The following is a 24,952-nucleotide window of genomic DNA, read 5'->3' on the forward strand; positions in this document are numbered from 1 at the left end:
ACTGGAATTCAAATTAAAAAAAGAAGGACAGGAGAATTCATACTTTCTGATTTCAAAACTTACTCAAAGCTACCATAATTAAAACAGTGTGGTCCTGGCATGAAGAGAAATATGTAAACCAATGGATTAGAATAGAGAACTCCGCAATAAACTCTTACATATATGGTCAATTTCTACAAGGGTGCCAAGACCATTAAAGAGGGGAACGGACAGTATTTTCAATGAATCGTACAGGAAAAACTGAATATCCATTTACAAAAAAAATGAACTTGGATCCTTACTTAACATAACGCACAAAAATAAACCCAAATGGGTCAAAGACCTAAACGTAAGATCTAAAACTACAAAACTCTTAAAAGAAAACATGGGGCATTGGCTTCGGCAATGATTTCTTAGATATGACACTAAAGGCATAGGCAACAAAATAAAAAATAGACAACTGGATTTCATTAAAAAAAAAGTAAAAATGTACATTTAAAGACATAGTCAACAGAGTAAAAAGGGAACCCCCAGAATGGGAGATATTATTTGCAAATCCTATATCTGATTAAGAATTAATATCCAGAATATATAGAGAATTGAAAAGTCAGTAACAAAATAACCTGAAGGACTCGACTAGATATTTCTGTATCTGTTCAAGAAGACATACAAATGACCAATAAACACAGGAGAAGATGCACAACATCCCTAATCATCAGGGAAATACAACCCAAAACTATACTGAGACATCATGTCACACCCATTAGAACGGCTGCTATCCTAACATGAGAACATAACAAATGTTGGGGAAGACATGGAAAAATTGGAACCCTTGTGCACTGCTGGTGGGAATATAAAATGTCACAGCTCCTGTGAAAACCAGTATGTACATTCCTCAAAAAATTAAAAACAGAATTACCAAATGATCCAGCAATTCTGGGTATGTACCCCCAAATAACTGAAAGCAGAGTCTCAAAGAGATATTTTTACACTCATGTTCACAGCAGCATTATTCTGTGAAAGCAAAAAAGGTGAAATTAACTGATGGCTAAGAAAAATGTGGTATCTACATATAATATGATTCTGCCTTAAAAAGGGAGGATATTCTGGTACATGTTACAACATGGATGAACTTTGTGGACATTGTGCCAAGTGACATGAGCCAGTCACAAAGACACAAATACTCTATGATTCCATTAACATTAGGTACTTGGAGTCAAAATCATAAAGACATTAAGTAGAACGGTGATTGCAAGAGGCAGGGTCAGGGGTGATGGAAGGTTACTGTTTAATGGCAAAACTGAATTTCAGTTTTGCTGAAAAGAGTTTATGGAATCAATGCACATTTATGAAAGAATTTAATACACTGAAATGTATACTTAAGAATGGTTAAGGTGGTAAACTTTATGTTATGTCTATTTTACCACAGTAAAAAGGAGAACACTGCCTCCTTATAATGAAAAAAATTAAAAATTGCTTGCCTTAAAATCAGAGTAACCCGGTGAGGCTTGATCACACTGCCTCAGCCAGACCTGGGGGATAGAGACCTCCCCTGCAGCAGTCCGAGGACAGATGGAGGACAGGTCCACCAGGTGAAATATAATAAGAAACTTTTATTTTTCCACGCAAATCTTTCCTCTCCCAAAATGCACTGTGACTTTAGCGTATCCCTAGAGTTGACCAATTACACATTAAATCCACACTCACTTCATTGCTTTACATGTGAAAGTGTTCCAAATATCCTTTTGAAGTCAGGTTTTGGCAGGTTAAAATAATTAATTCCGATCACGTGCTTGCTGTGGGTGGGACATATGGGACATGGATTATAAATGATATTTTAAAAATAGAACATGTGAGGCTCACAAAATTAAGAGAAATAAATTTTCTTTTCTTTTCTTTTATTTTATTTCTTTTACTCATAATTTTTATTGAGGGGGGTAAAAAAAATCTTAGTTTCTTACCCGATTTTATTCTTTTGGCTCTACCTGATAATGGAGAAATTACCTATTTCCCCAGACATGACTAGTATCTTTGGGCGGGGGGAGGGGTACATGGAGTTAACCGCATTCTCTCTCTTCCTAGCTCTCTCTTCTGTGAAATCAGAGGTAATTAGAGCACAGCCCTCATAGAGTCTTTGAGGATTAAAGAAGTTAATACCTGTAAAATGCTGAAAATAGAGGAAACGCATGGAAGGTGTTCTCTAACCTTTAGCACAACACTCTGTCATCACCCACAGGAGAACATGTTCATACTAGGATATATTTGAAGCTGGATTTATCTATAGCAAATTTCATTTCCGATTTGGTACTCAATTACTCTTAGACTAATTCTTTTCAATCTTTAAAATGCACACATATCACCTGGGGTATGTTGTTAAATGCAGTCTAATTGAGCAGGTCTGGGAGGGCCTAAGCTCTGGCATAGCTAAAAAGCTCCCAGGGGATGACTAAGCCACTGGTCCACAGGCCGCACTTTGAATGGCAAGGATGTAGATGACCCATCTCATGCCCTTCTACTTCTGGATACAGCTTCCAATCCCTCCAGGAAAGGTTGCGAAACACTACTATTTCCCTGCTCTAAGGCAATTTTAACAGATGGCAGCATGGTGAGACTCAAATTTGGTAACAGTCCAAAAGACCTTTTCTCAATATGGAGTGGGATGCAGGGAGAAGAGAGGCAGGGCGGCAGACACAGCTTTCCAATCTCTCTTGGTCAGTTCTGTACAGAGTGGCTTCATTCTTCTGTTTAGAGCTAATTCCTAAGACCATTAGGTATCAATTTATCCTACTGCAAACATAAGAACTTAGTTTAAAACCAGATATAAATTTTGTTATTATGTATGCGCTCTTCTGTAACTTTGGATAAACAGAGGCTGTGTATAAATTTCAGAGAACAAAAGATGCTTTTCAAACATGAATGCAATAAAAAGGACGAAGTAGGACATGTCCGTAATCCATGGTATTTAAAATTCATCCCTCATCTTCTGAAGATATTTTTCTGGTAATCATCATAAGTAATATTTATTAAATATGTTTAGCCTTTAGAAATGTGCTTCTGTGCCTATTGCCATTTCAATATTGTGAGCTATTTTAATCTAACTTTGCCTTTCTAGAAGTTGTTTACAAAAAAAAGCAATAAATAAATAGAAAAGAATGGCGCCAGAAGATAGGCTCATGTACCACAAATTCTGAGTAAACTGAATAAATTTATAATCCTGAAATAAATATGCTGGAAATTATAATGTTTAACCAGGACCTCACACAGGTATAATTGGAGGAAGAATAAAACTACTTGCATAGTTACAAACCTTATTATTTACAAAAATCCTATAACTGCTCCTTTAAATAAATAATTATAGACATACAGTAAGTCTTAGGAACTTCCTAGCCTTTAAAAATTCAAAAGGTATAAAAATGTTAATCATAGGTATTAAGACAACTGCTTGTCTACTGAACATTTTAACTGGAGGAAGAGAGGTCTCTCCTAAAAGGAACTGTTTGCTGCTCTCATTAAATGGCATCTGAAGAGAAATGTCCCCATCTTTTGGATTTTTAGGTTCTATCATCTCATGTTGTATTTTTATAATTAGGCAACCTGACCAATCTTTTATAAACCAGAATAGCTCTCTCCTCCACCATGCCAATTAGCACAGATGTTACTTTATTTAATAAGGGTTTTTCCCTCTCTGCTTACACGTGATCAGACCAACTGATGAAACCACCCAGCCAGCACCGGGGCCTCCAGCTGAGTTTCTCATACTATTACTGGCTGGGTAGAACCATCTGCGTGCTTTCCCTTGCTGTTCCTGGCACCAAAAAGTAGGAGTCTGCACAATGGCTGACCCAGATAGAAGGGACTTTGCCAAGATTGTTTTCTTATAGCAAAGCTAACTGACCCGTGTGAGGCTGAAATGTGCACCCTTGTACCACCATTCTCTGGGCTGACTCCCATAATGTCCCATTAGGGAAAAGCAAAATATGGTACCCTATTGCAAATATAAGCGAAGAATCAAGTTTGGTTTAAGAAATACTTTGTTTCCATGTTGTCGCAAATCCATTCATCTGTTGATGGACATCTAGGTTCTTTCCATAGTTTGGCTATTGTGGACATTGCTGCTATGAACATTCGGGTGCACGTGCCCCTTTGGATCACTACGTTTGTATCTTTAGGGTAAATATCCAATAGTGCAATTGCTGGGTCATAGGGCAGTTCTATTTTCAACATTTTGAGGAACCTCCATGCTGTTTTCCAGAGTGGCTGCACCAGCTTGCATAGATGGGGGTGGGATTATGGACATTGGGGAGGGTATGTGCTTTGGTGAGTGCTGTGAAGTGTGTAAACCTGGTGATTCACAGACCTGTACCCCTGGGGATAAAAATATATGTTTATAAAAAATTAAAAATTAAAAATTAAAAAAAATACTTTGTTTCAATTGGCAAAAGGAAACCAAGCATTGGAATAGCTTTGATTAAAAAAACACTACCAATTCTAAGATGTTGGAAATTAAAAAAAAAAAAAAAGAGAGAGAGAGAGAGAGAAGGAAATAATTCTCTAAGTTAGGTAGCTTATTCACATGTCTATCACACAGTTAATTTACCACTTAAACTAATTTATAAAAACCTTATTTCTCACTACGTACTAACAATTGCTATTCATTTTTTCATGTGGTCGCTGAATGTCACTGGGAAATGACTCTGACCTAGGAAAGGTCAGAGTAAAGCCTAATACATCTGAATTCCTGGAAAGCATGCAAATCCCCCCAAAACAATCATTCACAAACACTTACTGAGTGCCAGACACAAAATCTGTGATTCTAGAGACAAGAGTCTTATAACTGAATAAAGATAGTTCTCTGGCAGTCAAAGCAAAGGAAGTATTTGCAGATAACGTAGAACACCCCTCTCCCCCATCTGAAGATGCTGCTTCTGTAGGCTGGGGAGAGGCTCTGGAATCTGCAGTCTAAGGCAGTCCATAGCTACCTAATGGAAGTGCTTACAGCTTCTAGATGGAGGGAAGGAAGGCTCCATGGGACACAAGGTGCTTGGACTGAGACTGGAAAGAACTCAAGGAGTTCCATCAATAATTTTGGTCAGAAGAGACAGCAGAGCAGAACAAGGCAGAGGTATGAGACAGCATGGTTGGTGGGAGGGAACTGAAATAGTTGTGCATTCCTGAAGGGCTGAGAAGGAACTAGAGAAAGAACTGATGATCAGGTTGAACAAGCCCTGGAGATCATCAATGACCCTGTAGACTGCCTTAAAATCACAGGATTTATCCCAGGGAGTAAGAACCCCTATAGAATTCTGGTGGGGTCTGGCATCAGACACTTAGGAAGACATTCATGGGGAGCAAGCTAGTGTCATAAAATAGTTGAGATGTATGTAACCACTGATAAAATGGACTTTAAAATTTCTAATTAATGCAGTATTGTTAGTTTCTGAACTGAGAACAAAAAAATTAATAAAGTATCTTTCTCTATCCTCATTTCCCTAACCGTTGACATTCAGAAGACGCATGTCAAACCCAGAGTAGAATCAATTCTGTGATAATGCTTGTTTTGAAAATGTGAATGTGTCCCAATGAGATTGATTGATTAAGCAACAATGGAACATAATGTGAATTTCATGTTTGCTTATGCACAAATATTTCCACACGAAACACCAGATGAATGCTGGAAACCACATGCAGCTGAACCCAGACGTGCAGGAATATACAAAATGCATACGTACATACACCTCACAAATCTGCCAGTTACCTCAGTCACAGTGCCCATATCCATCAGACTCCACACAGCCCTCCATCCACTACCTCATGGTAATTCACAAGCTACAATCTTTCTGAGGTCCACTTCTCCAATCAAGCTTCAGGATTGTATTTATTATAGTAATTATTTATTTTATAAATCATTTAACATGTGTAAAACCATGCTACCACTTTAACCCAGGTTCCTACCTCTTTTTACATATCACTGATGAAGTCTGAGTATTGTTCCCCAACCCCACTACCCCATGAGTCCAGTTTTGAATGCACGGTTTTGCACGGCATGGTAATTCTAGGGAACAAATAAACTGCCTATAACAGAAGTAACTGTTCTGAAGATGACTTCATGTGAAGATATATGTGTCATGACAATCAAATGGATATATTTTTCTACAACAGTTAACTGCAGAGAAGCTTTACCTGATAGATCATGGTAGCACTCAGTAGGGCTAAAGGAACTCTGACTCTTAAGGAGGAGTGTTGGTACTCCATGGTCATTCCTCCTGCCCTGTAAGGAGGAGTGTTGGTACTCCATGGTCATTCCTCCTGCCCTCTGCCCCAAGAGGACTCTCCTCTCAAGAAGAAGGTGACCCAGGAGCACCTTGGTGGCTCAGTCAGTTAAGCCTCTGCCTTTGGCTCAGGTCATGATCTCAGGGTCTTGGGATTGAGCTCTAAATCGGGCTCTCTGCTTGGCGGGGAGTCTGCTTTTCCCTCTCAAATAAATAAATAGGATCTTAAAAAAAAAAAAAAAAAAAGGAAGGTGACCCAGTGTAGAGTCCCAGGAAGACCTGGTTTGTCTTTCTCCTCTAGATACTGGGGACTAGATGTGGTACAAAAAACTGCGGCAGCTGTTCACTTCTAACCTGGGAAAGGGCCTGTTCTGAGTAGGGCAGGGCAGGGAGGTAGAAAATAACTTGGGTCCTTGAAGACACTAATGAGCTTCAAAATCTATGGTTCTAAACTTTTGAATGAGGTTGGAATAACCTGGAAAGCTTTTAACAGTTGTAAAGGCCCATGCCCCACCCTAGAGATTCTGATTCAGTATTGCTGTTCCTGACATTTCTCTGGCGTTCTCTAGGTATTCTGATGTACACCTAGAAATGAGAAGTCCTTTGGACTTGTTTGAGCTAATAATTTTCCTTATTATTTCAATCTGTTTGAATCAGAATGTCTGTTTTATTCAGCTTGAAGCATCCTAGATAATAACAGTCTTTCTGGAATGAAATGCATGAAATGCAAGGTCCAGTATGTAAAGTCTTTAAATTTCATTAGATCACCTCAGGAATTTAAATCTCAGTTCCTAACAAAACAAAACAAAACAAAACAAAAAACAACAAACAAAAAAAGCCACTCATTAAAAAAAAAAAAAAAAGGATCTTGTGTCTACCAAACTTTCAAACTAATTCTGAAGATAATCATCACAGATTACCAAAAAAGGAGTTTAGTCATAATTGAAACTGAGGGTTGGTGACTCTGACTATAGACATTGAGAAAAAAAAAAAATCAACACTCATTTATCCTGGGCAGTAAAACAGGTATTTATAGTTTTATTGCTGTCCAGGTGGGTGAGGTTAAACCTTGACTGTTGTCTAGAGATGAATTTAGGATTTCTATAAATGTTATTAGCATTATCACATAGCACTACCTTGCTGGTTTCGTTCTTTTCTTTAATTTCATTTTTCAAAGTATTGTTGTTGGTATTCTATGGATGTATCTCTTTGCATCATTATAACTGAAAAGAGATGTGGACAGTATAAATATGCTTCAAATCCAAAAGACTGTCTAGAATCTAGACTGAGAATATTCTAAATTAAGCAACTTGGCAGCATTTCTCCCTACCTATTATAAATTAACTGTAGCATTATTTTGGGTATAAGGCCCTCTTCCCTTTCTGGGCTGTGAGGTGGTGGGTGTACATGTGTATGTGAGGCAGGTTAATGCTATAGTTTTCCAGTTCTTTACACTTTCTTGTTAATGGGCCTCTTGGTAGATCTGAGGGGACATATGAAAGAATTCAGGTAAATGTTGCAAACTTTCATGATCTTGCTTATAGTTCTGTCTTAACTTCGGAATGGTGTCCAAGAATTTAAAGGTGCTGACGATTAAGAAGTCCGAGTGACCACCTGAAAGTGATTAATTCCAGACGCCGGTCTGAAAGGTCCTTTCTGTTGCAGGGACAAGGTATGGCTGGAATGAGTTTATTTAATATGATCAGACAATCCTTAAGAGTTCGTCAAAGAGGCAAAATAAGAAAGCTAGGGAACTTTTAAAGCAGAACAATAAGAACACCAAAGGTGAAACAATAATTGGGAAATACTACCAAGAAAGCCAGGAATCAGAGTCTAGTCAGGGGTGTATGAAGAAACGGTGGGAGCGGGAGGGGGGAAGGGACCCCTTTCCTAACTGCTTTTCCAGGTGGAAAACAAAACATTTTTGTTTTTTCTCTTGTTTTCAAATGTAACCTATAATGTTTTAGGGTAAAGCTAATCTGTCCATGTTTTATTAAAATCATCATACTTTGAGTTACTGCTGTCAAAGCTTCTATCTATTGACCTAAGTAACTTTGGAAAATGAATTTCTGACTGCAAATAAGGCTTTAGACAGAACTGTACTAAGTTGGTAACAATTCTGGGGGAAAGAAGGGAGGGCCCTGCCATCATCTTCAATAAAAAGGAAGTTTGGGGATTTGATTATATTCTGGTGATCTTTCAAGACATTTTAAATACTTCAGATAATGGTAATGTCAGGGCTTAGAACGGTCTTGCTTATTGTTTTTTCATATATTTTTTAAAAGTTGCGGGGCGCCTGGGTGGTTCAGTGGGTTGAGCCGCTGCCTTCGGCTCGGGTCATGATCTCAGGGGTCCTGGGATCGAGTCCCGCATCGGGTTCTCTGCTTGGCAGGGAGCCTGCTTCCCTCTCTCTCTCTCTGCCTGCCTCTCCATCTACTTGTGATTTCTCTCTGACAAATAAATAAAATCTTAAAAAAAAAAAAAAAAAGTTGCTCGTGACCAACTGTACTTCACAAGCAGAGAAACACTCCAGACCAAGGTTAAGCTTATGTGAGCCAAGTTTCCTGTCTAGTCAGATACAATTTACAATGAAGTTAATCACATATATTTATAATGACAGACATGCCTATTAAGAAGCTTAATTAAGCATGAATAGTGAACTCTCTGTGTAAATGATTATACTTAGTATTCTTATGGTCAAGAGAATTTTGTTTTTGTTCTTTTCTCATCTTATTAGTTGTTCATATCAATGCTAACATGTTTTTCTGGTACCACTTATCTTACCATTTTTTAAAATTTTATCATTATTGCCACAAAATAGAGAGGTCCAAAATTTTCCCAACAATTGCAGTTCCATCTTAGGACCTCTCCTCACCTAAACCATGCTTTTAATTTAATTAGGAAAAGTCACTTCCTTTGGGTGCAGGACTTGGGGAATGGATATTACCTGGGTATAGAGAAAAAATGCTCCCTTGTCTGGGCAAACATGGCCTCCAGACCTAGGCATGCTGCTCAGTGAACAGAGCGCACTCACTCGCCCCCTCAGCAGGGCTCTTGTGAGCAGTGCACAAACTGCACTACTGAACACTGTAACTCTGCCCCTTTCTCCCCATGCTGCAGGTATGTGGTACCTGGCATTTACCATCTGCACTACATCCTCATGGATGAATTCCAGACACATGGGCATCTTGGAGCTGAAAACCGGAGTGGAAATATCAGGGTTCTGGGAAAGAGAGAAAGCTGCAGCAAAGGTGCCCAAGCCATGACTGACCCAGCAGTTCTAGCACAAGGGGAAAATCCAAAGATGTTTCTTAGCCTTAAGGTTTCAAGGCAAGGGGAAAGCTGCCTGTCTGATACAGTTCTCCCCCTTAGTTTGGTCGGCCTAGAATTCCTATGAAAGGAGTAAAGCCATTCCTCCTGGAATTAAAGCTCAGTCGATTAAACATAGAGCTTTCTGTAAAAGTTAACACAGAGGTTTCAAAGAACAAATGATGAGATGCTAGGGGCAGAAGATTTAAAAGCAGGAAGTTGTGATGTAGGAGAGGGTGGTTCTGCCATTGAGGGAGATGAAGGGGGACAACCTAGCCAACCCCACAGTTTGGCCTCTGGCCTTAGCTGACCAGCTGCCGAGACAATTCAAAACCCCCATCTCATTCCCTGCCATACGCATGTATACTTTAGGACCCAAATGACTGTCCCCAAGGCAATGTGGCATTGAAAGGCTACATAAATGTCAAATTTCAAGAAAGGTCATTGGAAGGAAGCAAATGCTAGTAATGACACATTTAATTAAGCATGATTCAGACTCACAGGAATTTCTGGCCAGGGATTCTAAATATTTGTTTCACTTGAGCTCTCCCCCAACTATTATTTATGTCTCCTAGGCAGTTTTCAGCATGGGTACAGGCTGGCAATGTCACATTTTATGGGGATGATGGAGATGAAGACAAATGATGGGGAAGAAGGCCCAGCATGAGGGGAATAGGTGTTTCATTTGTTCCTGAAGGGCACCAGCTCACTGTCCTAAAAAGGGCATTACAGTCAAGGTTCAGCACTCCACTTGCTATGGTTCTGCTTTCATGGGCTCCTTAGCTATTTTGGTTAAAAAGAAATTTACTGAAGCATAAAGATATTAAAAATTGGTTATAAAATTTGGTTACTAAGTTAAATTAAAACTGTCACTCTGTAAGCTGTTGACAGCGGAGAGCTCTTTATGATTCTCCTTTTGACGCTCACAGTTCTTCACAATGGAATTACATGTTTTGGGTAAGGCAAAAAGATGGAGATAGGAGGAAGGAACGCTCCTACAAAGACATATGGTCCACCTTCCCTGATCCTGAGCTGGTGCACGCGCAGAGAGATTGTGAACCAGGTTCATATAAGACCTAATGGGTAACCAAATGTCGTGCTTCAAATATCTGAGCTCATTTTGGCCTTCGATTTTAATTCATTAGAAGCTAGTAAAACTGCAGGTGTCTATTTTATACCTATTCATGTCAATAAACTGTATTAAATGGGAAGGTTGTTTTAAATGGGACTATATTTTAATCCAGCTAGCATTAGTGTTACTGATTAAACAGTGAGAGATTATAAATATATATTTACTAATTGGGAAAATTCTATAATTAGATATACTCTAGAGAGGCCAGTTTTCAATTCCACTCAGATGTCATAGGAAATACGTTATAATGAATACTTTCCACACAATACGTGTTCTTAGGAAGTATATATCACTGATGGAAGAGGAAATCAGATAACTAGGAAAATTCTGGCCGCCTGGGAATGCCACTGTTCAATTTCTCTCTTCCAACTACCAGTCTAACTCAAGTTCCCTAAAAATTCACCAATGAAACATCACTGACAACAGAACTGGCAAATGCTTTTCAAAGGCAAATGCTTCAGGGAAGGATTAGAGAAATCATTTTGGCAATTAATGCTTCAGGGATGATTCATCTAGCTGTCTAGGTATATCCTTCCACCACCTTTCTGCAAGGTCACAGACTTCTCTCTAAAGTTTCCTCTTATCAGAGATTAATTTTGGAATGGGCATGGGATTTCATTCTGGCCAACCAATGAGATGGGAGGGAGAAGGAAAGCCTGCTGGGGAGCTTCTGAATAAAGACTTTTCTAGAAGATGTGTGTGTATGGGCGGGAAGGGGTTGGGGGGATGCCAGGATATATACCTGCCTCTGTGGCAGCCCTCTAGAGAACATGATGGGTATGAGATGAGGACAAAGCCAAAACACTAAGGATGGCAGAATGAAAAGTTGGTGATGTCAGTGAACAGCTGAATCATCCAATTCTAGAGCAGGACCAGTCTTTCTCAGGACTCTTGTTATTTGAAACAACAAGCAACAAATTTCCTCATTTGAGATAATGATTTCTTTTATTTTTACCACAAGCAAATTGCTATAATCCCAACCACTTTACATTCTGCCAGAGGCTATGAGGGAGAAGAAAACACCCACAACAGACATTGTTGACTGCCTACTCAGTATCCACCACCACTATCTGTCTTAGGCAGTTGCTGGATTTTTCATAAGGGAAAACAATAGTTGTATTTAATGAAAAAAGAAATATGTTTGTGGTTCAAGTCTGATCTCTCACATGAAGCCTGTCTAGATAAAACAAAAAACAAAAAAAGAAAACCCACAATTGTCTACCTTCTGAATCCATGTTAATTATGATCTCTACTGCTTCGCTGGCATTAAGCCATATAAAGTCTCTCACACTGATGAGTTATATTATTATTTAGTTTAATTATTACGTAACTGTCGATGGGTTTCCCTCTCTGTCAATTTTACCATAAGCACCCTCACTGGGCCTACTTTCATTTATTTTTTTATATAGGTATGTCTTAACTTTCAATTCCTAGAACATAACTAGAAGTAATTTGCTAATGTTCAGGTTTTCTATACTTCCAGAAGTAACTATGAGTCAGTTTTTAAATTGTTTTCATACATCTGACACTTTTTGTAATTTTGCTATCATAAAGAATGCATATTATAAAAATAATTATATTAGTATGACCATGGCATATGTTCAAACTACCCAAAGGCAATGATGGGTGCATGCAGGGGTCACAAAGACAGATGATGAGCGCCCTTAGTGCACTGGGACCCTGCAGGGGGTGCACAGTTCATTACACATCTTATTCCATGCAAGGATTTCTAGATCGGACAATTTCTGATTCCTATAGTTTAGAGAGGATTCTGAACCATGGATAACTTAAGATCTTTGGAGACTGGTATGTAATTATCACAAAGCATAGCAAAACGTCTTATAGTTCATCAGGAACTTTAAAAAAGTTTTACTTGGCTGGTGTGATTAAATATTAGAACTTACATACAAATCAATTTTAGAACTTTTCTTATGTTCAGTATTTTTCCTATTCTTGAATGCTAGCAAAGATATTCTTGGAAAATGATTTGGCAACAATTGTAGAACATGACTAAGAGTGCTAAAACAAGTAAAAAAATTACTTAACAGTCAGATGAATGACCAACTAAAATAGATTTCTAGAAAACTAAGTGTTGGATGTCATCTACATTATCATGAAAAATAAAGTATGGAAAATTAAAAGTATCAAAATTCTCAATTTTGTTTTCAAGATTAAAAAATGAGCTTGACGAAAACCAGGGTTTGAATTAGGTGGGCCCTAAAGGCTCTTTTGGGAAACAAACAGAAGGAAAACTGTCTTCATGGATAGATACTAACCCTCAAAAAAACACTACTACAGACAGTGAAGTAAAGGTCAATTTTTAAAACTTCCCACTAGTTTGCTCACATTTCAGAGAGGAAGTAGAGTGACATCTTTCATAAACATATGGCACAAAGCTTAATGTGTTACCTCTTTAAAGACTTAGCTGAGTTTTGTATTCTAATGTATGGCCAAAGCAGGCGCATTGATAGGAAGAAATGTGATATATCTTCATCTAAAGGAGGCAGTCTGCAGATTATAGAAAGGCTTTCTATGATACAGAAAAAGATGATATTGAGAGGAAACAAGTTTATGACCTAAGATATGATGCTTGTCTAAAATATGTCACACACAGTGATTTTGAAAATCATTTCTCAATGAGTAGAACCACAACTTGTAAGCAGACTTTGCCACACTTAGGTAGACAGCTGCTACCACATTGTTTTGTTTTAATGTCTATTTTCCACTGCTATTTTAACCTTTGCTAACTGACATTAACACCTTCTTGATCTTGGGCCACTTTAAAAGATCAATGGAATCTTGAAATCTGCAAGGTACATAGAATTTAAGACCCTGGGGATCCAAAACAAGAGGTATCTTTGCTTCAATTTCTGGTACTTGTTTATGTGAGAAACTGATGATCATGGTTAATGAAAAACAATCTTGAACTTTTTTTGAAGACATGGAATGTCCCTGTATCATAGCAAACTGGGCTGAAAATGAAAGCAAGAAAGGCCCAGGGATGATAGGGGCCCAGTCATGGGCTCCAGTGCGAGCTGGGTGGCAGTGGCAATGGTGGTATGTGGCTCCCATGGGAGAATGGTTCCCAGCTCAACATTTTCCAACTGTATACCATTAGGTTGTGCTAAGCAACAATCTCAGCATAATCAATACAGGCTATTTCTCACTCATACTTTGTGTCTTATCATGCATTGGCAGAGAGAAAGGGAGAGGTGAAGATGATCTCATAGTGGTAATACATACACATCATTGCCCTTACAATCACTGGATAGAAATAGTCCAGTGGCTCTGACTGCTCATGGGAGATAAGGAGTGCAACTGTACCAAGTGCCTTAGGATGGGGGGATTACCTAGCAAAGAGCATGGATGATGTTATTTCATAAAATCATCAGATGACCTATTGAAAAACCAGGGACTTTCTCTTAAAAATTTCTGCCTACTTACTTCCCACAGTTAGAGAATATATTAAATTTTGAATAATAATTTTAATAACAATTTAATAATTTTAATTCCATTTCCTGGTATATAACAGGTCTACAGAGAGAGTTCGACTTAACTCTGTTTCTATTTTATTTCTATTTTTGCCTGACTTCTCAGTTTTAAGTTACAGTTATCACCATAAAGAAAAGTAATTAATTGGTGTAGACTAATCCATATGCCGCCAAAACATAATAAAATGCAAATGAAACAGGTCTCCATATGCCTTTTTTATTTGTTATTCCTTACTCTGGTTTTTCCTAGACATGTTCTTTGTATAGGCAGACATCTCTTCTAATTTATTACATTCTGTTTTTGTTGTGATTTTTAGTTATTATTTTTAATCTATGTTATATATATAAAACCCTCGAAGAGTCAAATGGTTCTATAAGGCCTGTTAAGAAAAACACTTCACACAGCCCCGCCCTCCACTTCCTGCTCTCCAGAAGGAACCACTTTCAGTTCTTTCACCCATTTTTTTTTTTCATCTCACTACCTCTAGCTTATAGTGTTCCCTCTTTACTTTTTCTAGAGACAACTACCCTTATTTTTCACTGTGGAAGATAAAGATTTAGGTTTATTGGCCACTACCATCTGCTTGCCCCTTTCCCGATGCAAACACACAATTCCCACACCCAACCTTCTCCAAGTAATTTTATCATTATTTAAAAAAAAAAAAGAAAAAGATTTTATTTATTCATTTATTTGAGAGAGAGAGAGAATCTGAAACAGACTCTTTGCTGAGTGCTGAGCCTGGCAAGGGGCTCAATCCTATGACCAAGAGATAATGACCTGAACCGAAACCAAGACCTGGATGCTCAGCTACCTGAGTCATCCTCACCATGATGCCCCCCACCCCACCATAATTTTGATTAGATTAACAGTTAATAGGCTTTCATTATAACATCTATGTAAATTCTAGTCAGGGCTCAATTATAAGGCTTATCATAATCTTTCTTCCTTTCTCTGACACTCTTTTTTCTTTGGAGTTATAAACTGTCCTGTGTTTCAGTGGCGTGGTTTCTATAAAGTTATCATTAATTCAAACCCAAACTCACCCTTAGTTTAAATCTCTTAACTTGTTCAAATACATTACTTGTTCTCCAAATAGCATCTTTTTGGAGAAAACTTTCTAGAACCTTCTGCCTTGCTCCAACTTGGGCTGGCCTGCTGCTCTCTAGACCTGCTAAACAGCTGTGCTCTATTTAGTTTTGGAATCTCCCCATATTATCATTCTGGGGAATCTTTTTGTCTTGCTCTGTATACTCTATTTCCTTGTTCTCAGGTATTGCCCTTCCTTAGTGTATGTCCTTATTTTCGTAGACCACATCTTCCAGTGGATTCTGAGAATGGGAGCATGGGAAAAACATTTTTGAATCCTGATTATCTGAAACTGGCTTAATTCTAATCTCACACTTAATTATTTGACCAGTTAGTGAATCAAAGACATAAGTAATTTTGTCTTAGAACTTTAGAGGTGCCTGGGTGGCTCAGTGGATTAAGCCTCTGCCTTCGGCTCAGGTCATGATTTCAGGGTCATGGGACTGAGTCCCGCATCAAGCTCTCTGCTCAGCGGGGAGTCTGCTTCCCCCCTCTCTCTCTGCCTATTTGTGGTTTCTCTCTCTCTGTCAAATAAGTAAAATCTTAAAAAAAAAAAAAAAGAACTTTAAAGGTATTCCTCACTTCCTTGCTTCTGGTGTTCCTATGGGCGATTTTTAGCTATTTTAATTCCTGATCCTTTGATGAAAATCTTTCTTTTCCCTCAACTCTACAAATTTGGAGGATATTTCTTTGTTCTCAGAGTTCCTACCTTTCACAGTGATGTATCTGAGTGTGGGTTTATTTCTACTTGTGTGGGACTTTCTAGGACTTTTTCAATCTGAAAACAAAGGACTTTCATTAGTGGAACATTTAATTAATTGTATTTTTGATTATGTCCTTTCTTTCATTTTCTCTGTTCTCTCTTTCTGGAACATCTACTTTTCAGATTTTGAGCGTCTTAGGATGGTTCTCTAATTTTTTTCTATTTGTCTCCATTACTTTCCATTTCTGTCTTATATTTTGTTTTCTTGGGGGCAGTTCCTCAATTTTATCAATTCCAACTCTTCTACTAAGCTTTACACTTCAGATATCATATTTTAATTTCTAATAGCTTTTGTTCTTGTTCTCTGAATAAATGTTTTCTCCCCCCCCTCCCCAAACCTTTCTTCCCTTATATAAACTGTTTTCTCCCAGTTAGATTTTTCTATTTGCTTTTGGCGGGCTTTAACTAACAGATACTCTCTTCAAGTATCTGGTGATCCCTGGCTGTCTTACTCATGTAAAGCAGCGTGAACTGAAAGCTAAGAGAAAGTTCCGTGTGTGGACAGAGCTGTGCAGGGTGGGTTTACTCTAACGTGAACTGGTTGTTTCCCTGGAGAACACCTAACGTCAGTCCATTTTGTGTTTTTAAATATTTCTAACTTTTATCTAGAAAAAACTTTTCTCATTTCTTCCCTGAAGGGACAGATGTAATGGTATGCAGGGAAGCAAGTGGGGTTAAGCCTGGGGATCTCAGATTCAGTATTTAAATGTATTCAAATGTATTCATCATTCCTCTTCCGGTAGAGCATACTCAAATGTGCCTGACCTCGCTCAGTCCAAGACATTCTGTTTTACACTTTCCAGAGGAGTAAACCTCCAGTCTTCTACCAGAGTGGGAAATGGAATCCTCTTGCTTCTTTTTTTCTTTTGTTTTAATTTTGGTACGATTAGCACACAGTGTTGTGTTAAGTTTCAGGTGTGATACCGTGATTCAGCACTTCCATTCATCACTCCAAGCTCCTCACAAGTGCCCTCCTTATGGAGGACCTTAGAGAGCAGCTATCAGTTTACCACCATTTAAAAGTAATTTGCATAAAACTTTTAAAAACAAATGGTAAAGAAATTACTTTTCAATAAATAAAATAAAACTGAAAAAACACTGTGGTTTGTTTTATACAGGTCTTAATCTATTATTTGGTATAATGTTACTTGCTACAATTTAGAAAAAAACACAGGCTTTGACAAAAAAGCATTTACAGAGGAAGAAAGGATGGAGATCTGGAATTCAACTCATTTTAAACCAATGCTCCTTTTTTCTCCCAGTGCAATGCAGACTGGCCTTAAACTATTATTAACTTATAATAATAAAAGTAAAATATTTTGATGAAATTGTTTTAATTTGTCGACATGTTAAAACCTTTATAAAACTTAGTACTAAAGAGGTTTTAACAAATGCAGTACTCTAGAGGAAGATGAAGGATAAAAGAAAAAGTGTCCTTAAATACTTACAGATTCTTTTCTGCCCATAGTTTTGCTGTGTGAGCGGGAACGTGAGATGTTGCTAAAAAAGGAATCCTTTTTAGTAGCAGATGAAGGTGGGGAGCCAGTGAATTCTCTTCCTCCAGGCAAACTTTCCGTGCTTGGGGATGAACTGATGGTTTTAGAACTTTGTCCTGTAGGAAAAATTAAGAGGCAATAATGAAACACTAGACTTTTTCACTAAGTTACATTAGTCACTGTCTTTAATAAAGGATCAATTACTATACTTCTTTGTTCACACTGTCAACATAAGGACACTGTGGAGTTATTAAAATGCATGCATTTTTATGTATCAGAAGAGCTGCCAGTTTTTTAAAACATGAAGTGCCGCTATACTTTTCCACATGTAATTTAGGCTACGATAGTCACATACAGAAAATGGAAAAGTTCTAATTTTTAGACATCACAGGTTAGCGAGATGGATTTCCCCTCACTAAAGGAATCATCCTTAGGGACAGAAACCAGAAATTATTATACTATACTTTATACCATTAATATTAAAAAATCTAAATCCTTCAGCAGTTTTTTGAAAGAGCGTCTTTCCTTTTCACTAACTGTGCAACAGATACATGGCTCCCCTCCAGCTATGGGAGAAGTATCTGAAAAATGGGACAAGGTGCTGGCTCAAGGGCCTCTCTCTAGGCTGATTCTCACATCAGAGTGGGTGCATCTGTGACCCCGTCATCTGTTAGTTTGCTTAGCAAATGACCTTTTCAGAGATAACACTAAGTTCAGCTCCTATCAGAATCTATCTCTGAATTATCAAGTCCCAAATTAGTGGTAGTATTGGAAAGGTTTTGATTGGCCTACGTCTCACAGAAAACCCCTGCTCCAAATACATTTCCCCCCCTCAATTACAGAACTAGTTTACTAACATTTTTGTTCTCTTTGGGAACCCCAAACATTGAGACCTTAAGAAAATGGAGTCACCAGAACATGTCCCCCAAGGAAATGAGGGGGTCTTCCATCGGGACATCTGAAGGAAAAGCCTAGGCACCAGGAGGAGTCTTGCCTTGAGACAGAAGAAAGGACTATCAGACTTTCCTGCCCTTTCCATGCCTTGTACACACAGAAGGCGACAACACTGGTATGGCACACTGGGCAAATGGATGAGACAGTCCATGGCCCAGGCCTCCCCTGGACAGCTCCCGAGGTGAGCAGTCAGTATTCTTAAGAAGCTTGTAGCCTGGAAGCTGTGCAGCGGTTCTGAAGCTCTCTATAAACCTTTTAAAGTTTTTAACCAATAGCAATAGCATTAATCATTTCTTTATTGCATTAAAATGGAAAGCCTATTGTCAGACGCATGTTCTTCAATATATTGCTGTGGTGTCCTGCCCAAGTTCCCCGCTCAGGGCCAAGGCATTTCTTCTCCCAGCCGCTGGGAGTGTTGACTGATGATGGTTCTTAGGAATTTCTCTTTGGAAACAGCCCTTAGCTGAGGAGAGTTGCTCTCTCTAAGGTCTTGTCCCTTCCCAAGGGGATTAGCTCCAATCTAGTGACAGGCTGGGGGAGGAGGATAAAGGCTGGCCTTCTTGCCTCAAGAGGAGTGGCTCCAAAGTGCCAGCCCAGCCCCAGAAGTTCCAGCTTTGCAAAGCAGCTCAACTCCTCCCTCAGCTCCACGCTGCTCCTTTCACTCCCCAGATGCTGACCTGGACGGCACACACCGCCCCCTCCCCCAAAGCTTCCTGCCCATAAATCTTTGTCTTACAGTTTATTTCTCAGAAATCCTGACTCATGACAATTATTGAGAATTATTTTAGGTTGCAGGCATTTTTAAATATACTAAATAAAGACCCAATTCTTAGGCCACCACTGGCACGCACATATTCTGTCACTCATAACCAAACACCAGGGGACAAGCCCCATGCAGATGGAGCTTATGAAATGCCTACAGAAACTCTGCTGAGCACTAAGAATGAGGGATGACTGCAACAGGCGCTCTTAAGGGCTCCTAAAAATAGCAGTGCAAGGAAAATACAGACTGGTATGCACACTAAGGAGCCTGCAATCCCAGGTGATAAAAGCAAACAGGGTGTAAACAACAGGACTCTGGAAGCACAGAAGAGGGAGCCTCTGGCTGGTCTCAGGCAACAAGAGGTATGCATGCCATCTTAAAGCCTGAAGAGCAGGTGGTGGTGGTAGGAGTGGGGGTGGAGGCAGTGGCTCAGGAATGGTCATTTTTGGCAGAGAACACAGTATTTATCAAGACAACTGGTAAATGCTACTGGGAGCATCTAGCTCTGGCAGAACCTGACCAAACCCGCTGGAGCTTCCTGCCATACATATATAATTGAAAATGACACCAATACTAGTGTCCCACAGAGTGCTTCCTTTTTTTTTTTTTTTTTTTAAGATTTTATTTATTTATTTGACAGACAGAGATCAAAAGTAGGCAGAGAGGCAGGCAGAGAGAGGAGGAAGCAGGCTCCCCGATGAGCAGAGAGCCCGATGCGGGGCTTGATCCCAGGACCCTGAGATCATGACCTGAGCAGAAGGCAGAGGCTTTAACCCACTGAGCCACTCAGGAGCCCCGAGTGCTTCTTTTTCATTTGATAATTATTTCATTGGTTTTCTGGGGGCAAGAAGAATCAAATAAATCCTTTCTAGAAGTTGCTGGTACCCTATATGTGAGTTTATTTTCCCTCTTGGTCATCCAGCCCTAGAGAGAGAAGGGCGAGAGGGAAGAGGAGGCTCTAAAGAGAGCCAGGGAGCTCAATGACTGCACTTTGTTCTCAGGCTTGTCAGCAGATGACGGGAGTCACTACAGATTTGAAGGAGGAAAGCAGCACAAGAATTACAGGAGCTTGGTTGAGTAAGGCAATCTCCTGTACCTGCCCACACAAGAGATTTTAAGGGCTGAACCTAAGGCTGTTTACAAGGCAGAATTCCTCAAACTGGTATTTGCTGGGTCTGATACAGCTAAGCTTGAGTCTAAGCCCAGTGGCTACCTAATTGTGGGGCCCTGAACAATTCACTGAGCCTTCATCAGCTACGGTTCTCATCTGTAAGTGAGACGTCTATTTCTTACATGCCTTGTACCCCGAGTGGGTAATGGGCATGAAAAGCTCAGTGTGGCTGAGCACTTCAGAGAATGAGGCACACATAAACTGTGACTAGCACAGCGGTGACTCCCAAATCTAGAGCAGGGAGTCTAACATGCGGTACTGCGGGTGGCAGATTTGCTAGTCCTCCTCCCTCTTAGGACCATTCTTATGTTGGCTGCTCCTCCCACAGACTTCAGTGAACCAGCTCTAAGCACAGGATGACCACACAGGCCACACACACAAGACTGTCTAGCGGGATGGCGGGCGTCCAGGACCTGCTCTAGGGTTCCGCCTGTGAAGATGCGTGTCCTGGCGTGAGCTGCCCCTGCAGGGAAGTGGGAGCTTTTTCTGAAGTGCACAGAGGTGCCTTTTGGACTCAATATGGATGTGTCTAGGTATATTAAATCTTGCGTCTTCTTTTCCTCTCTGAAACATCCGATGAAAGTTTTGTGTCCTAAGCGCTATGTGTCAGTGGAGGTCCTTGTCAAGAGCCCAACCTGACTGAATGAGCGTCCCAGACCTCATGAAGAGCCCTCACTACAGAACGGCTGGGAGGGATGAAAGGGGGAAATGGAGAAAATATGTCTTGAGCACCATCATGTTTTTGTGATTCTGCTCTCATGAAACTCCAGGGGAAGTAAGTGCTGGCACTGGGAGGGGAGGTGGAATTCCTACATGGACAGGCAGAACCCCTGAAAACTGGAGACCAGCCGGAGGAACTGGACATGGGACACCCAAAGGCAAAATGTTCACATGGCTAGGAAGCCTGGGGGTCTTTGGTGGGAGTGCATAGCTCGGAAGAGCCAAAAGGGAAAGGCCTGGGAAGCCCAGTGCTGTGGCCATGGAAAGGGGATCACCTTGACTTTACTTAAGTGACCCAGGAGGGAATGAGATATGTCTGGCTCCTATCTGGTGACATTTTGTTACCTCACAGACTTGAATGACAGACAGCAAGACGACTGATGTTTACACATTAAAAACACACATTGTAGTGTCACAAGACAGTGAGCGGAAGCAGGTTGCACCTGGAGCCCCTGGAGCAGACCTGCTCTAGTCTGACCACAGTCTAGTCTAAGCACTGCTGGATGTGCCCACATGCAAACATGTGGTTATAGGATATCAGGAGTAACGATTAAGAAAAGGAAAGACAGAGGTGTTGAGCTGACTGTTTCATTATTTGATTCTGAAAACCAGAAGTAGTTGGAAAACAACAACAACAACGAACACCTACTAGTGCCACCCTTATCACCACCACCCAAGCAGACAGCACTTTTGAGTCCTTATGGGGGACAGGGGCTGTGGAAACTTCTAATGATTTGCCCTGAACCAGCTGCTCTTTTTTTTTTCCTTCCCAGATAAGAGGGTGCATAACCTCCCTAAGTCATCCAGCAAGGCAGTGACAGAGGCAGAATTCAAACCCAGACCCAACTCCAGAGCCCATGGTGGGGAAAGTTGCACCCCTTCCTCCCCTGGTAAGGGCTATACCAGGTGGGCTGTGGCACATGTAATCTCAAGTTGAAGAAAAATGGAATGAGGTCTTTGAAAGTAAAGGGCAAATTCTGCTTTTGTTCTCAGTCCAAAAACTCATTTATTCAATGTCTTCTGGAATTAATTTTTCCACAAAAATGCATTTTCTAACTAACTGATGCTTCCCCCAATTTTTCACCTATCATATGTTTCTCTGACTTCTTAAAGTGATTATCCAGAACACAATGAAACTGTCCTGCTTCATGATGATCATATCTCATCCATATCTCATCAAGAAGCAGAGTGGCCAACATAGGGTCATTCACGAGAACAGCTTTTGGTTTCTCAAGTCTTTCTTCTCACCCCTTTTATCATTACTGTGTTCTACTCTAGTTAATTTGGCCTCTCTTTTCATTGTTGTACCAGCCTGTTGCTTGTCATCTGCACTGGGGCATTTCTGTCAAAGCTTTGTTCTTAAAGGTCCAGAGGGGAGTCATCTCCAGACATGTGAGCTGTTACTGTGCTAATGTGACTTACACGTCACTCCTTCATTTAAAATCTATTTTTTTTTTCCTAGAAGGAATTACAAAAAACTTAAAAATGGTTACTTTTAGGGAAATGGGCTGGCAGAAACAAGTCCATTGGGATGGAGTAAGCAGAGGATTTTTTTCTATATAATGGCTTTAATTAATAGGGATGGCCTAAGGTTCTATGTTTTAGTTTTGCCTTAAGAATGTTATCAGTGGGGGCACCTGGGTGGCTCAGTCAGTTAAGCGTCCAACTCTTGATTTCAGCCCAGGTCATGATTCCAGATTGTGAGACGGAGCCTTGTGTCAGGCTCCATGCTGGGTGTGGAGTCTGCTTAAGATTCTTTCTCTCTCCCTACCTGTCTACCCCTCCTCCGCTTAAAAAAATCAATGATGGTTATCTGAACAGGGAGATTTTTGATCTTCTTCTCCCTTTTTAATTTTTAAAACAACCTGACAAATGCTATACAATGATATTTATGTGTGCATATCTGTATGCATATTCATATCCACAACATAATATGTACACACAAGTATAAATATTAAAAATGCTTATGGCAATAACTTAAGAAATCTAAATTTCTTTCCTAATGGGCCATTAGTTGATAATACTTGTATACTTCTGTTGCTGGAAATTCTAAATTCTTTTTGGAAGTAATGTCTGTGTGTGTCTGTGTGTGTATGTGTACCCATATTTTAAAGCTTTGAGGTTCCTAAATATCTCTTGAAAAAAGTTTCTGGGGTAGCCAGGCAATTTCCAAAAATAATTTTCAGTAAGCTCTTTGAGTTAAGTTTTGACAAATTCTCCCATGGTACAACCTGCACTGAGAGATGTAAAATGGAACTTTCCAATAATTTTGCAAACACTATTTATTGACTTAAATTATGGGAATTCATTTTATAGTCAGTGTTTTTCTTCAAAAACATAAGAAAGCCCACGCAATCATGGTTTAAAGGCAAAGATACAAATATAAAATCTCATGAAACATACAATCAAAGAATCACTGGAAGTGTTAATATTTACTTCATTTCTTGAATATACTCCATTACTTTGAAAACAGATACTTGGGAAAGTCTAAATGGTCATTTTATTTCCCTTGTAGATGTATCTACTCTTAAAATACATAGGAGACTATAACAGGCATGGTATCTCTGACGAAGCTCTCCAACTTCTCCTATTACCAATCCTATTAAGCCTAGATTGTTAGAAAGTTTTTTGTTGCTACCACTATTTTGGTTGGCTTCTACTTCCCCTTGCTTTTTGACACTCTGCAGGAAGTGTGTTGAGGAACACACAAGGTGACTTCTCCAAATCAGGGCTGGCATTGTCTCATTTTCTTACCATTGTCACAATCATCATCACAGACTGAAAGCTTTTTCTTTGGGCTTCATGTCTCACAAAGCAGCTGGGGCCTCCCCTACCAGGCTGACACAGCCTCTGTCAAAGCACGGCAGGCAGGAGGAATTCTGAACTGGGTATCCAGAAAAAGAGCTGGTTCCTAACTGCGGCCGCTTGCCTGTGTCATCTAAAGCACGGGCTGATGCCCAAGCAACCCGGTAAAGCCGCAGGGAAAGCCAAGAGACAGTGAGAACAGAGCTTGGCACATAGTAAGCACTGCACAAATACTTGCTGAATAAATGAGTAAGATGATTCTAACTCTATGACACAAATGATCTGAGCAAAATGATATAACCCCCCTCTTTAGGATGCTATTCAAAAAGCAAACTGTTGCTGTGGCTCTGGTCTGTAGGGAAAAATGGACGGAGCAATAGCATAGAAACAAAAGTCAGACAACCTTTAACTCTCTTTCCATAGATATAAACTGAGATTCCACAGCAAAAGATCTACTTTTCAGTAAACTAACTTTAAAAAGTTAGCAAACTAACTTTGGAATATCAAAACACTTGTTTAAAAGTTGCCAGCTGGTGGGGGGTGCTCAGATTTATTTATTTTTTTTTTTAGATTTTTTAATTTGTTTGAGCAGGGGGAAGGGCAGGGGGAGTGGGAGAAGCAGACTCCTTGCTGAGCAGGGAGCCAGGAGCCCCCATGATCATGACCTGAGCCAAAGGCAGATGCTTAACTGACTGAGCCACCTACGCACCCCTGAATGGGAGATTCTTAAAGTTAGTCTAGGCTTTACCTTAATACAGAAATCATTTTTATGGCATATTTTAGCTAAAAGATGATTTAATAAAAAGATCAATGCAATAATTTCAATATTTACACATTTAAATATTCCATTGGAGGAGCTAAATATAAATTACTATTATGTTGTATTCCTGAAAAAAAAAAACTTTTTTTCTAGATTTTGAACAAAGGGTTATGGTATTTAAATGTGCTCTTTTTATTTTAAATCATTGCCAGTTACTACACAGAGATTTGTCATACTGGACTTTGATTCTGTT

The 24,952-nt window shown here is 39.6% G+C and overlaps 1 protein-coding gene across 6 annotated transcripts in view; it reads right to left on the reverse strand.

The window, feature by feature from the left end:
* The window catches only part of TBC1D5 (TBC1 domain family member 5), a 554,967-nt gene that overhangs the window by 40,923 nt on the left and 489,092 nt on the right, over positions 1–24,952 (reverse strand). For all 6 annotated transcript variants that reach the window (XM_004773530.3, XM_004773529.3, XM_004773531.3 and 3 more), the window contains one exon: positions 17,479–17,642. In XM_004773530.3, the coding sequence (XP_004773587.1) occupies positions 17,479–17,642 (164 nt within the window). The remainder of the gene's footprint in view (positions 1–17,478; positions 17,643–24,952) is intronic.

The sequence above is a fragment of the Mustela putorius genome, unplaced genomic scaffold (genome assembly GCF_011764305.1).
Source record: "Mustela putorius furo isolate JIRA1106 unplaced genomic scaffold, ASM1176430v1.1 tig00003834_pilon_pilon_pilon, whole genome shotgun sequence".
NCBI lineage: Eukaryota > Metazoa > Chordata > Mammalia > Carnivora > Mustelidae > Mustela > Mustela putorius.